This window comes from Phodopus roborovskii, unplaced genomic scaffold (genome assembly GCF_943737965.1).
Source record: "Phodopus roborovskii unplaced genomic scaffold, PHOROB, whole genome shotgun sequence".
NCBI classification, from domain to species: Eukaryota; Metazoa; Chordata; class Mammalia; order Rodentia; family Cricetidae; genus Phodopus; species Phodopus roborovskii.
Window position 1 is genome coordinate 539,728 of NW_026125894.1, and position 13,771 is coordinate 553,498.

General features: G+C 37.2%; 1 protein-coding gene across 1 annotated transcript in view; it reads left to right on the forward strand.

Moving 5' to 3' along the window:
• Window positions 1-13,771, forward strand: part of Morc4 (MORC family CW-type zinc finger 4) — a 55,739-nt gene that overhangs the window by 22,629 nt on the left and 19,339 nt on the right. The window contains exons 10-12 of the mRNA XM_051178914.1: window positions 9,072-9,161; window positions 11,681-11,809; window positions 13,606-13,674. Of these exons, the coding sequence (XP_051034871.1) occupies window positions 9,072-9,161; window positions 11,681-11,809; window positions 13,606-13,674 (288 nt within the window). The remainder of the gene's footprint in view (window positions 1-9,071; window positions 9,162-11,680; window positions 11,810-13,605; window positions 13,675-13,771) is intronic.

Sequence of the window (13,771 nt, forward strand, 5' to 3'; positions counted from 1 at the left end):
TTAACACTAGTATTCTCTACAAGCACTCCTCCAAACATTTCTAAATACTCTGTCTCGGGAAGCTTTCAGTTGTATTATGTTTTGTGTCTACAAATGACCACAGAATTTCCATGGTGTGATTATGACATTTCATAGCTATGTGCTAGAGTGGTTGCTGTTTGAAGGATATGTTGCATCTCACTTCTAAAACTGCCTCTTTATTGGTATTGGCTTTGAGTACTCCCTACAGATTTGCTCACTGACCTGGTACTATTCTGTAAGTAAGAAGCAAACTTTAATTTGGTACATTTAAAAAAAAAGTTAGAGCTCTTGATTGTTATGAACAATTGTGGTATATTAAATTATGAAGCAAATACACATAAAATAATCAAGGTGTGTATGCAAACTGAGGAGAACATTTTTTTTGCTTATTGTTTTGGTTTCTCTGTGTAACAGCTCTGGCTGTCCTGGAACTCACTCTGTCACCTAGGCAAGCCTCAAGCTCAGAGATCTACCTGCCTCTGCCTCCCAAGTGCTAGGATTAAACTTGTGTGCCACCACTGCCTGGCTGAGAACAACCTTTAAATATTACTAAAGGAAATCAAAGAAAGCTTCTTAAAACAGACCTATTTGAGCTTAAACTTGAATGAAAAGTTCTAGGTGAACTAAGGATAAAAGTATTCTAAACCAGTGGTTCATCAACCTGATGCTAGGACCCTTTAATACAGTTCCTCATGTTGTGGTGACCCCCAACCATAAAATGATTTTGTTGCTAGAGTGTAACTATGATTTTGCTACTGTTATGAATCGTAATGTAAATATTTTTGGAGATATAGTTTGTCGAAAAGGCTGCAACCCCAGGGTGAGAATAACTGTTCTAAGCAGAGAAGAGTAAAGGTAATGGCACAGAAAGGTAGGGGGTGTCCTTGGGATATGAAGAAAGAAGATGTGAGAACATTTGGTATCATTCTATTTAAAATCTCAGCAGTATCTTTTCATAAGAGTTGGAGGAAAAATCATTTCTCAGAAATGTTTTTTTGGGCTCTGAGCTACAACAAAATTAATTAAATGTTCCTTCATTTATATGAGACCATAAGAACTTTAGATTTGACAAAGATTTAGGTTTCACAAAGAGATAGCGATTGGAGTGGCAATCCCAAATTAATTTCAGCATAATTGGGTTTTAGTCACTCAGGTTTATCAGTGGTTATGGCAACGGTGTGTTCTGGATCCAAATAAATTAATCATTTAAAGTTGAGTCTGACCCATAATGAAGACCTTGACCAAGGCTTCTCTCCTAAATGTGAAAGTTTAGAAATAACATGGTTAAATAGAACCAAATATTTTTCTTTTGAGTGAAAGTGATGGATTTATGATAATTTCCTAAATAATATTTATGAAATCCAAATGTTAGACATTAAAATGTTTCAACAGCTTTCCATATTATTATTGCCAACATACCACCATAAAAAATCTGTATTTTTTTCTTTTGGATACATTACATCTTTGTTTTTTTGATGCCTAGTTTTGGTATGATAATTTGAGGCAATTGTAGAGAGTTAAAATAAAGGCATTCTATAAACATGTAGGATTTCTGCTTAATTTAATTTAATAGTTATTGTATATTTATTTTTTTACTAAAAAGAGAATGACAATACTAACATACATAGGGTCTTTTGCATAATAAATTTGCTAAGTATTGCCCAGTTTGGGTGTCATTGCCATCTCCTTTTAAAATATTTATTTTTGTTTTATGTGTATGGGCATCTCACAAGTGCTATGACGATAGGAATGAATCACCATGCCCTGTGCCTTTATGCTGAGGACTGAACCCGGGTACATGTATATACAAGCACAAACTCTACTACTGAGCTAGATCCCCGGTCCTATTGCCCTTTATGCTGAGGACTGAACCCGGCGGGTACATGTATATACAAGCACAAACTCTACTACTGAGCTAGATCCCCGGTCCTATTGCCCTTTATGCTGAGGACTGAACCCGGGTACATGTATATACAAGCACAAAATCTACTACTGAGCTAGATCCCCGGTCCTATTGCCCTTTATGCTGAGGACTGAACCCGGGTACATGTATATACAAGCACAAACTCTACTACTGAGCTAGATCCCCGGTCCTATTGCCCTTTATGCAAACTTCATACAGAGTAGAAAGAGTTTAGATAAAAACATGGAAATTTGAAGCCAGATACAGGGCATAGACCTCTAATCCCAACACCCAGGGGCTATGGCCATGGGATTGTGAATTAAGGCCAGCCTAGGCTACATAATAAGTTCTTGGATAGCCTCATCTACATATCAAGACCCTCCATTCTCTTTGTCCCTCTCAAAAATGGGAATTTGAGAGGATTGGAGAACATGGTTAGCTGTCACAAATTCCTCCTGTGAGTATTACAGATTCAAAAGTACAAATGTTAAACCAGCTATCATACTACTAGAATATCTACAAAGAAATAATCTGTAATACATCACTTTTAACTATTGGATTTTAGCTATAAATATCATGGTTCAAGCTTAAAACATTTCTAGAGTTAACTTTGCCTTTAAAAAGCTTCCAAAGCAAGCCTGGCATTGGTGGCACATGCCTTTAATCCCAGGACTCAGGAGGCAGAGGCAGGAGGATCTCTGAGTTTGAGGCCAGCCTGGTCTACACATTGACTTCCAGGACAGACTCTAAAGCAATACAGAGAAACCCTGTCTCCAAAAACCAAAAACCAAAAGAAAAAAAAAGCTTCCAAAGCACTTAACAGAGAAAGCCATTAATACATATCACAGTAACTAGGTTTTGTAGAATCTTCCAAAGAATTTCAAAACACAGTTGCTTACCTTAAGGACTTTGCATTCTGTTTATAATAATAGATTATCATATATCTGGAAATAACTAAATAGTAGTAAAATGGCTAATAGACCTCTATGATTCTATACAGGGAATATGCTCTGATGAGACAGATAAGGAAAGTTTTAGGTAGATGATATTACTTAAGATATGCCTTAAATGGATTTCTGCGTTTGAAGTCAGCCTGGTCCACAGAGCAAATTCTGGGAAGGACAAGACTCCATAGAAAAACTTTTGTCACAAAAAAATCTAACAAACAAAAGAGGTATTCCTTAAAAGATAGAAGATTGGAGCTGTATAGAGATGGCTTTAAGAGCACCAGATGTTCTTCCAGAGGACCCAGGTTCAGTTCCCAGCACCCACAGGATGGCTCACAACTGTCTGTAACTCCAGCTCCCAGGGAACCAACAGCTACTTCTGGCCTCCATAGGCACAAGGCACACATGTGGCATACAGACATGCCTGCAGAGAAAATACCCACACATTTAAATAAATATTACAATCTTAAAAGTTTACAGGATGTCCAAAAGGAAGGGGATGCTAGTAAACAGTTGTGCCATGAGCTACTCTATTGACAAGAACGTTGAGGGCCAAATGGAGATAAGGTGATGTACTAAAGTGAAGAAAAATCAAACAAAATGGTTAAGGAAGGGCCAGATCTTAAAGTAGAGATTGGCAAATATTTTCTGAGAAGGCCAGAGAGAAATATTTGGATCTTTGTAGACCACACTGTCTCTTACCCAACATCTCAATTCTATCATAGTATGAGCATATATATTGACAGTAAGTAAAGGGGTGAATATTGTGCCAGTACAATTTTGTTCACAAAACAGGCAGAGAGGAGGATTTACCTTCCAGGCTAACGTTGGCACACCCTTTTCTTAGAACCCCTTTTCTGAACTATGTGCCAAGTTATATCTAATGGTTTTAGAGAATCCAGATGATAATTTACATTTTAGGGAAGAACAGTGATCCTCAACTTCTGTCTGCAAACAGCAGAAAGCATCTTCTATTGTTGTAACAATTGACCATAAATTTAGTGGCTTAGTACAACACTAATTGACTGTATTAATGTTCTGTAGGTTAGACATCTGACTCAGATCTCACTGGGCTAAAATCAAGGTGTTGGCAGGCTGTCTTCCTTTCTGGAGGCTCTAGGGGAGAATCCGATTCCTTTTCTTTTCCAACTTTGGAGGCTGCCAGCATTCCTTGGCCCAAAGCTCTCTTCTCCAACTTCAAAGTCAGCAGTGATGAGTTGCATCCTCCTCACACTGCATCATTCCAGTAACTTGCTTCCATATTCACATTGCCTCCTCTGATTCTGACTCCTCTGGCTCACTCTTCCACATTTGAAGGCCTCTGCTTACATTGGACGTTTAGAATATTTTTCCTACTTTAAGGTCACACAATGAGTAACAGTAATTCTCTTACTGTATATAACATAAGTTATTCACAGATTGTTTTTTATTGGGACCTAGAAACTTTGAAGGACTATTATTTTGTTGTCAGTCCTCTGGTGCATCAATAATCAAAAACTGATTGCCATATCCCATCCCAACATCATCAAAAGTTTCAGAGTCTAAAGTCTTAGCTAAGTGTCATCATCTCAGAAGTCCCATATTTCATACCTAAATCACATTTTTCTGAGTCTGATGTACATGGGATACTATTCTTCTCTACCTCTCTCTGTCTCTGTGTCTCTGTCTCTCTCTCACACACACAAACACATACATACTCACACTCAAATACTTTACTGCTAAAATATAACAGCAGGAGCTATACAGGACATTAGTTATGTAAAAATTCTGTGTCGAGTGAGGTTTAAACTTAAAAGAAAAAGAGTTACAGGTACCAAGCAATTTCATAAACCCAGCTATGCAAATTCTATTAAATATCAAAGACTAGGCATAATTTTCTGAACCTTATAACAGTGCCCCCTATCATTGAAGCACCTTCTGGGCTGTGGTTCAACTCTCAAAATTACCTATTCATGAAGAGTAGCATATTTTCAGAGCAGAGTAATTTCATCAGGTTATCATCACTAGAGTCTTTTTAAATATTTCTTTTATTTTTGTGATGATCATATAATTACATTATGTTTTATCCTTTCCTGCCTCCAAAACCTTCCATATACCTCTCCTTGCTCTCTTTCAAAGTCATGATTTTTTTCAGGAGTCGTTGTTATATACACATATGTATGTGTGCATACATACATAGTCCTAATTACATCATGCTCACTGTATATAATGTTACTTGTATGTGTATATTTTTTAAAGTTCAGTATGATTCTTTCATTATATATTCTCCCCTATTTGTTCATGTCAGTCAGAGCTGAAAGTGTTTGTACTCCTGCCATCTCAAAAACCTTGTAGGTCTTCCATGGATGTGATGAATATTCATTCCACTTAACAAAGGCTCTAGACTGATCTTTCCTAGTTAATCTTATTTCTCTTCTTGGCCTCAGCTGAAATAGTTGTGGAGGTCCATGAGTCACATGCTTAATATTCCCAAAGAGCCTTGTATGTGACTGAATATTTTGACCTTTTGATCTCACTGAGATATTAGCTAATGACTGTTTAACCCTACTCTTCATTCAAAGAGCTCACAATCCTTGACAATGAATCTGTACATTCTGATAACCTTTGTGATTTTGACTGACTGAGAACATTCCAGAATGTCAAGTTCTGGTTCCTTTCCCATTATCAGTTCTTCTCATTTATCTTTTCTTTGCTAAATTTTATGTGACCAGCCAAGAGGACACAGCATCAGAGGTTTATCTAGAGAGCTCCTTGGACAAATGTACAAATTCATCATTTCCAAGCTGTGCTATCCATGAAACTTCAGGACATTTTCTGCTAAGCTTTCTGTGACTATGTAGCTAGGATCATGTTTCAGATTTTCCAGTAATGTGTTGGCTCATTTCCCCTGAGCCTTGGTTAGTAGTATCCTTACTATCTGTATCTCTAACTCTACTTACAGTGATTTAGGCAGTCTTTAAGCCAATCTCTAGCTTCTTCTCTACCATGCTGCTGCACCTTCCTTCTGAGCCCTCACCCATTTAGTTAACATCCATCCATATATCTATTCACAGTCTGCTCAGTGAAGTTTCGACTCTGGCATGTTTCTCAAACTTAGCCACATTTCTTTATTTTCCTTTTATTATGTTTTTAGGCAGGGTCCTTTGTAGCCTCAAGATCACTGTTTAGCCAAAGATGACCATGAACTCCTGATCCTCCAAAATATCCAGGCTGCCAAATTTCATTTCCTCATTTTTAGGTATTTTTTTAATAGTAGTACTGTTTCTAGACATCATAATCATCCATATTCTTTTTTATTCATTTAAAATAATTTATGTGTATGTGCACACATGTGAGCATATGCAACCTCAGCACATAAAACTTGATAGCAAGCTTTACCCACTTAACTATCTCAAGGGGCCGGTATTCTTATTGTCACATCATATTGCATCATATATTTGTGAGTTTGGATTGAATCCATTTGCATGCTATTTTCCGTGTGGTTATCAGAGACACTACATTTAAGATGCCTCTGTCTCTTTTCAATTTAGTCCTCTACAGTGCCTATGGTGGACTACAGGTGGTTCTGCACACATGCTTTGGATTTTATTTCCATCCCTTAAATTTTAAATTGTTCCTCAATTTTAGTAATTTTTTAAGCATGCAGATTCTTCTGTCTGTTCTGCTTTTGAATCCATCTAGTGAATTGTCTGTTTTAGCTATTCTACTCAGTTCTATATTTTTCTGTCTCCTTGTTGCCATTTCCATTTTCTTAAAAAAAAAAAAAACTCTTTGAACTTGACTTCCTTCACACCTTCCTTGAGCTTTTGGAGCATCTTTAAGCCAGAACTTTTTCAGGGACTGTTTCTTTGGATTTCATTTTTCTTTGATCATACCATATTTTTGTGCTTCTTTGTATGCCCTGTGATTTTTATATATAATTTTTTATTTAAATTTGAAACAAGCTTGTTTTACATGTCAATCCCAGTTCCCACACCCTCCCGTCCTCCCTTGTTCCCCCCACCAACCTCCATCCCATCCCGTTTTTGCTCCCCAGGGATGGTGAGGCCTTTCATGGGGTGTCTTCAAAGTCTGTCACATCATTTGGAGCAGGGCCTGGGCCCTCCCCCATGTGTTTGGGCTGAGAGAGTATCCCTCTATGTGGAATGGGCTCCCAAAGTCCATTTGTACACTAGGGATAAATACTGATCCACTACCAGAGGCCCCAGAGACTGGCCAGTACCCCTAATTAACACCCACATTCAGGGGTTCTAGGTCAGTCTTTTGCTGGTTTCCCAGCTATCAGACTGGAGTCCATGAGCTCCCCCTTGTCAGGTCAGCTCTTTCTGTGGGATTCTCCAACCTGGTCTTGACCCCTTTGCTCATCACTCCTCCCTGTCTGCAGCTGGATTCCAAGAGTTTGGCTCGCCCTGTGATCTTTATAACACAATAATTCTGGAAACTGGATTCCCCCCCCCTTTCCTAGGATTTGCTTTGTTGATTTTGTTTATTTGGTGTCAGTGGTGTGGTTTGCTATAAGTTATCTCTGTACTAGAGGCCAGGTAGAGTGTAATCTTAAAGTTTTCTCACTTGTTTTCTGAACCTGTATTTTTCCTCTGAAAATTTACAGTGATGTTCTAATTTTCTATATGAGCATATATGTGTGGTTATGTGTATTTATACATGCACATGTGCATGTATATATGTATATGTATGCTTTTGAATATATTTATTTTAACATGTGACTCCCCAAACAGGAAAAGATGTGAAAATAAAATTCTACCACTTTAAATGTCCTGGACATCTTTTCAACTAGAGGAGAAACTTCTAATCATGGAGAATATACCAAAAAAGGCCACTTGCCTGGTGTGTGATCAAAAAATAGTAGCAATGAGAGCATAGGTCACTATCCTTGAAGGATGGCAACCCCTTTTCCTATTGTGGTTCTTATCACTTGTTTGTGGAACGCCTTCAGAATTCCCTATCATGGCATTAGAGGTGGAGAATGTATAGCTATTACTCTGCTAAGAATAGAGATGAACCAAAATAAACTACAGCTTACCATCTAAGTGTTCCAAAATACTGATCATTAAATATTATCTGGATTAGTTTCAGGCTCCTGTAGCATCTTTGCAGTAAAATGTTGAAGGAACTTTTTTCCTATTAGTCCTATTTCTCTGTGGTCGACAGATACTTCCAGTGCAGTTGTTAGCTAGGCAGGTCTCCTACTTATCTTCCCAGGAGCTCATAAAATTTTCTTGATCAAATGGACCCCTGAAGATCAGAAAACAAAGCATATGGCTCTGTGTATGACTTGGGGGAAGGCTATTAATGGAGAGGTGGAAGTATTGGTAGTAGTGAAGGGATGAGTTGATACAGGAACTTGTCTATGATTATTTCAGTCACGTGCATGTAGTGAAAAATCTAATTTAAAATGAGTAGGGTGGTGGTTAAAGGAGAGATACACTGAAGAAAAGATCTGCAAAGATACTGAATAATGTTCCCGAGGGTGAAGAGAGGTTTGAAAGTACTCAAGTTTCTAGTGTTCCAGGTATGTGTAAATTTGCATTAAGTTGTAATCCTGGGGAATAGAATTTAATAGGAATTATTCATTAGAAAAGAAAGCAAACTCAGATTCAGCTTCTAATAACATTATTGCAGAAAAATGTTGAAGGAACATTTTCCATGTTAGTGCTATGCTGCTATGATTAGTTTGGATGCAGAGGAACTATAATGACATATAAAGCTAATATTTGATTGATTTTCTAATAGATAAGGTTTTGTGTATGAGCCTCTCATTTTTCTATTTGATCCTGAATCATGTCCCTATCTGAAAATTTAATAATTCATATTATTTATCTCTGTCCTCATTCTGTCATAGTCTCTAATGAAAATGACAGAATACTCATTGCATGATTCTATATGCCTTGAAAAAAATCTGTTTGGATCTTACGATTTTAACTTCATGACCAAAGTGACTATAAGTCATTATGCTATTAACATTATGGTATGTTTTTTCTGTTATAGTTTTCATTATTGTTTTATTATAGGATTTCCCAAGGGCAGTTGACTCCTATGTTAGTTTTTTAAGTCGTAGGTATTCAAAAGTATGCTGATTATTCTAAATTGTTGGATTCTGTTTAACAGGAACTTCTGAGAGATTAAAAGAAAATAAATATTCAAGTGCTGAACATTGACATACTCCTTGCATTTTCTTTCAGGATGATAATAAGTGTTCTTGCCCAGAAGCTCAATGCTTATTGGAAGGAAAAAACATCTCAAGAGAATTTTGAGATCATACCTACATCCAGGCCAGTATCATAAGTAATAAAATATAGACTATGAAAACATTAAGTGTAATGTCCCTCAATCAAATAGAAGAAATAAGGATAAAATAATGTTTTTCACATCAGGGAGTTAACTAGCAATATGAAAGCACAGGTACTAATTACATAATTTTACCTCTTCATTCCTATTTAAGACTTTTGTGATTTGCATCATAAATGTGAAGGGTTTAGTGCTGTCAGTGTAGGAGAGACTAGTATAGTGGGGGATTATGACCATTTAAATAAAACACTTCTCGGTGGAATGTCTAGACTGCCTTCTTGATAGTTGAGTGCACTTTAGTAAGTGAGTGACTTCACTTATTTGATTGACTTAGACTCCGTGATTTTGAAGCAGTTTATGGCATAGAGTAGATGTTCTGACATGTTAATAAACATATTAGAGAAGAAGTAGAGGTTACTGGATCTATGCTTTAGTAGGTAAGGAGAACAAGATCAGCCCAGAAGGCACCTTTCTTATATGAGGGGAGGTGGCTACTTTTTTAAGTAGAAACTACAAGTTCATGCTCCCACCAGGCATAGGAGTGTTTCCTTTATTACACATCCTCTCCAGCATAAGCTGTCATTAGTGATTTTTATCTTTGCCACTCTGATAGGTAGGTATAAGATAAAATCTCAGTTAGTTTAATTTTGCATTTCTCTGATGGCTAAGGATGCTGAACATTTCTTTAAGTGTTTCTGTAGCAGCAGAATTTTAATAATAGAAATATTTACTGGTTATTTACTTAAATTCAAGACATTGCTCTAAGTTCCTTTCATGTAATAATTTATTCAATAACCCACAAACCTCTCAGTACACGGATATTATTTCTTTGTAGATATAAAGCCTAGTAACCAAGAACTTACATCCTTTGCACAGGATTAGATATATAGGACAAAGTAGATCTAGAGCTAAGGTTCAAATTAAGCAACTAGGTCCCTGAAGCTATATATCACTCTTCTACAGGAATATAGCAATGGTTAGTACAGCACCTTCAATTTCCAATTTACTACAAACAAGTTCTAAAGCCCTTCTTCCTGACTGGGTTGAAGGTTCCACCATGGTTTGTTTGTAACCCTTAGCAGAGTTTTGCTGCCTTTTAATGTTCTTGTCCTCAAGAATAATACAGGCATCTTTCTGCATGACATTCTTCTGTGCAAATACTTGAAAAAACAAAGCTAACACAACCTTTCTTTCCTCTTCCACTTCTGCTGTAACTGCTTTCTAATGGCTCTAGCTCTGTAGCTGTGTGGGAATAACAGAGGTCAGATCTGAGCTTGGAGCTTCAAGATTGCAATTCCAGAGCAACCTATAGCAATAGAGAGGTTCAAACGTTTGGGAAAACTTGACTAAATAGATCTTTTAAAAAGAGGTCATTATATTTGAGTGGCACAAATACCTTTTATTTCCTCCTTTATATATATTTCCCTATTTTCTAGTTTTCCATAATGAGATAGTGTTACTTTTATAACTAGTAATAAATAAAACATGATTTGAAACAATGAACAATTACTGAAAGTAGTCATAAAAGAGCCATAGTACTTTATTGAATAGTTCAGTAGAAGAGCAGTAAAATACAACATACTCAAAACTCACCCTGTTAGTAAAATGGGCCTGGGATGCCTCTTTCCCCCTTGTGACTTTTATTCCCTCTCCAATACAACTTTTCACACTATTTATACCTTCTTTCACGTGCATGCTACTCCTTTCCACAGGGAAATGAATTCACTTTAATCTACAAACGATTGGGTTGCACACTTCTGGAATTGATGAGGGTGGATATGAATTTGAAGAGTTCAACTCTGGATGATTTTATCCTAATAATTTCAACCAATTATGGGAGCCATCATTTATAGTTAGGAAATTTACTCAAACTATATTGCCTTTTATGATGAATGTTGGAATGCCAACATGGTTTGGATATGATGCTGGAACTCTTATGTTGGGGCCTTGTGCGTACTAGGCAAGCTATATGCTAAGCTACACCCCTAACGCCAAAGGACTGTTTTTGAAAGGAAAAAGGGAAATCATAAGTGTGCAAGGAAGTAGGGGAGAGATTTTGATGACAGTGGGAGAAATCAGAAACATACAGGGAAGTAGGTGAGAGATTTTGATGACAGTGCTTCTGTGCCTCCTCAAATAAATTTAAAATTTGTTCAGTGATTGAACAAGCAAATAAAACAATTTGATGGGTTTTATTTCTTTATAGAAATGTATGACACATACTTTTCTCAAGGTAATAAATCTTAGAGTTAAAAATTTCCTATTTCTCAAAATTTATTCTGGAGTAAATACTATTAACCTCTATAAATAATAATTTTTTGGTATTCACATCTGGTTGTGGATATCTATGTTGCTCAAAACATGCACATTTCAGATGTCAAGATTATAAGATTTCTAGCCTATTTTCCACATTTTTCCCCTTTTTAGGACATAACCTTTTAAAATTAGGCTGAAACGCAGAGCTAGGATCTGTACAATAACATTTCTATTTTTCCTCTCCTAGGATGCTTCCTGACCAGACATGGGTACAGTGTGATGAATGTCTTAAGTGGAGGAAACTTCCTGGAAAGGTGGATCCATCCACATTACCTGCAAGATGGTTTTGTTACTATAATCCCCATCCAAAATACAGGTAAGGTTTTAGGACTCATTATTCTTTCCATAAGTCCTAATTTGTCTTCCTGTTTCACAGAACCACTTCATATCAAATCTACCTTCCTTAGCCTGGTATTCAAGCACCCTGTGCTGACTGGCCCCATCCTAACTATCTAACCTTACTTTTCACTACACTTTACCAAGGTCCCTATGTGTGCCATGGTTACTCTCTCCTCTATGACTTTGATAGTGTCCATTCTGTTGATTAAAATGACTTTTGTATCCCATGTTCCTATTCATATTGCAATGATTTTACTCGGACCTCCTGCAGCATTTGATTCTTGACGTTTGTTCATATGCCATATTTTATTTGGGGGTATTTTTCAGGTGTTCAATTTTTCTTTTTTGATTCCACAAGTGGTTTAAAATTCTTAAAGACTAAGTTCCTTCCATTCCACATTGAGTCAATAGCTTTCATATGCCTCCTCTGCAGAATCAATGGGAATTGAATGTGTTGCACATTCAATGCTGTTTGCTTGTTTGTGTTCCTAATGTGCCATATGTTCCTTACAGCAGCCACCATCCAAGCAGTGCCTGACATAACTCAGTAGTTATGTAGGTTTGTAATAAGTCAGCCTGCTTCAATCCGGCTATAATCTTTTTTCAGATTGCATGCTGGTAAAAAGACAGTAATCCAACATACTAATGCTTTTCTGGAGAAAATGTCAAACTGGAAGAAAGTAAACGAATGAAGGCTAGGACTGTAATATTTTTTACACAACAAATAAATCTTTATTCTTTTTTACACAATTTATTTACAAATAAATCGTTACTTTTTGTTATATATATTTATTATTTTTCTTATTTTACATATCGATCCCAGTTCCCTCTCTCCCTCCCATGTCCCCCAACCCCCCTCATACCCCATCCTCCCCCCCCCACTCCTCAGGAAGGATGATGCCTCTCAGGAGGGATCATCAAAATCTGTCATGTAATTTAAAGAAGGGACTAGGCCCTCTCTCCTGCCTCTATGTTAAGGTAGTATCCCTCCATGGGGAATGTGCTCCCAAAGTCCTTTCGTGCACCAGGGATACATTTGGGTTCCACTGTCAGAGGTCCCTTAGACTGTCCAGGCCTTCTAAAAATTGAGTTGGGGTAATGAATAGAAGAGAGCAGAGATAGAGATAGAGAGAGAGAGATACCATAATAGAGGGAGCCATATAGGTTTGAAGAGAAAACTGACTCTAGAGATATGTCCAGAGACCTACAAGACTGACCCCAAGTAACAATCTGAGCAACAGTGGAAAGGGTTCCTTAAATGCCCTTCCCTGATAATGAGATAGGACTGTAATTTTTAAGCACCCCTCGGTCTCCACATGGGCCTAAACACCTTTCTGTGGAGAGGAAATGAGATTGTGTGGTCAAGTTATGAAATTGACTACTAGAAGTTTCTTTATTAATGTTTTCTTCTTTTGAATGTGTTGTCTTTTATCTGTTCATACTCAGGCCAGGAGAGAGCCATCTAAGCCACATTACGCCCTTGCAAAATGAATACAATGCAATGTCCAATTGATACTCATCTTTGTTTGTCATTTTCTTCGGATTACTTTTGGCCACCAAATAAATTTGTTTGTGCTTTTGGATTGTCCTTCTGAGATTCCCTTCTCAGTGCTATATGTACAGCTAGCTTTTGTAATGTAAATGGGATCCTAACTGTATACTGTTACCCAATTTTTGAGCTGCTCTGTCATTAATCTACTCTTAAAGGAAGTACAGAGTACAAGCTAGGACCACATTTTGTCTCTGAAAAATGATTTTCTTTCTGTACTACAGGAGATGCTCTGTTCCGGAAGAACAAGATCGCATTGATGAAGACTCTTACCTGAGCAAGGCTAAGCAACAGTTGAGTATACATGAGGTGGTGCTCCACATCCTAGAGTGGAGAAACTGCTGTCCCTGTGATAAGACAAGGGATTTGAGAAGGGAGCTATCTTTGGAG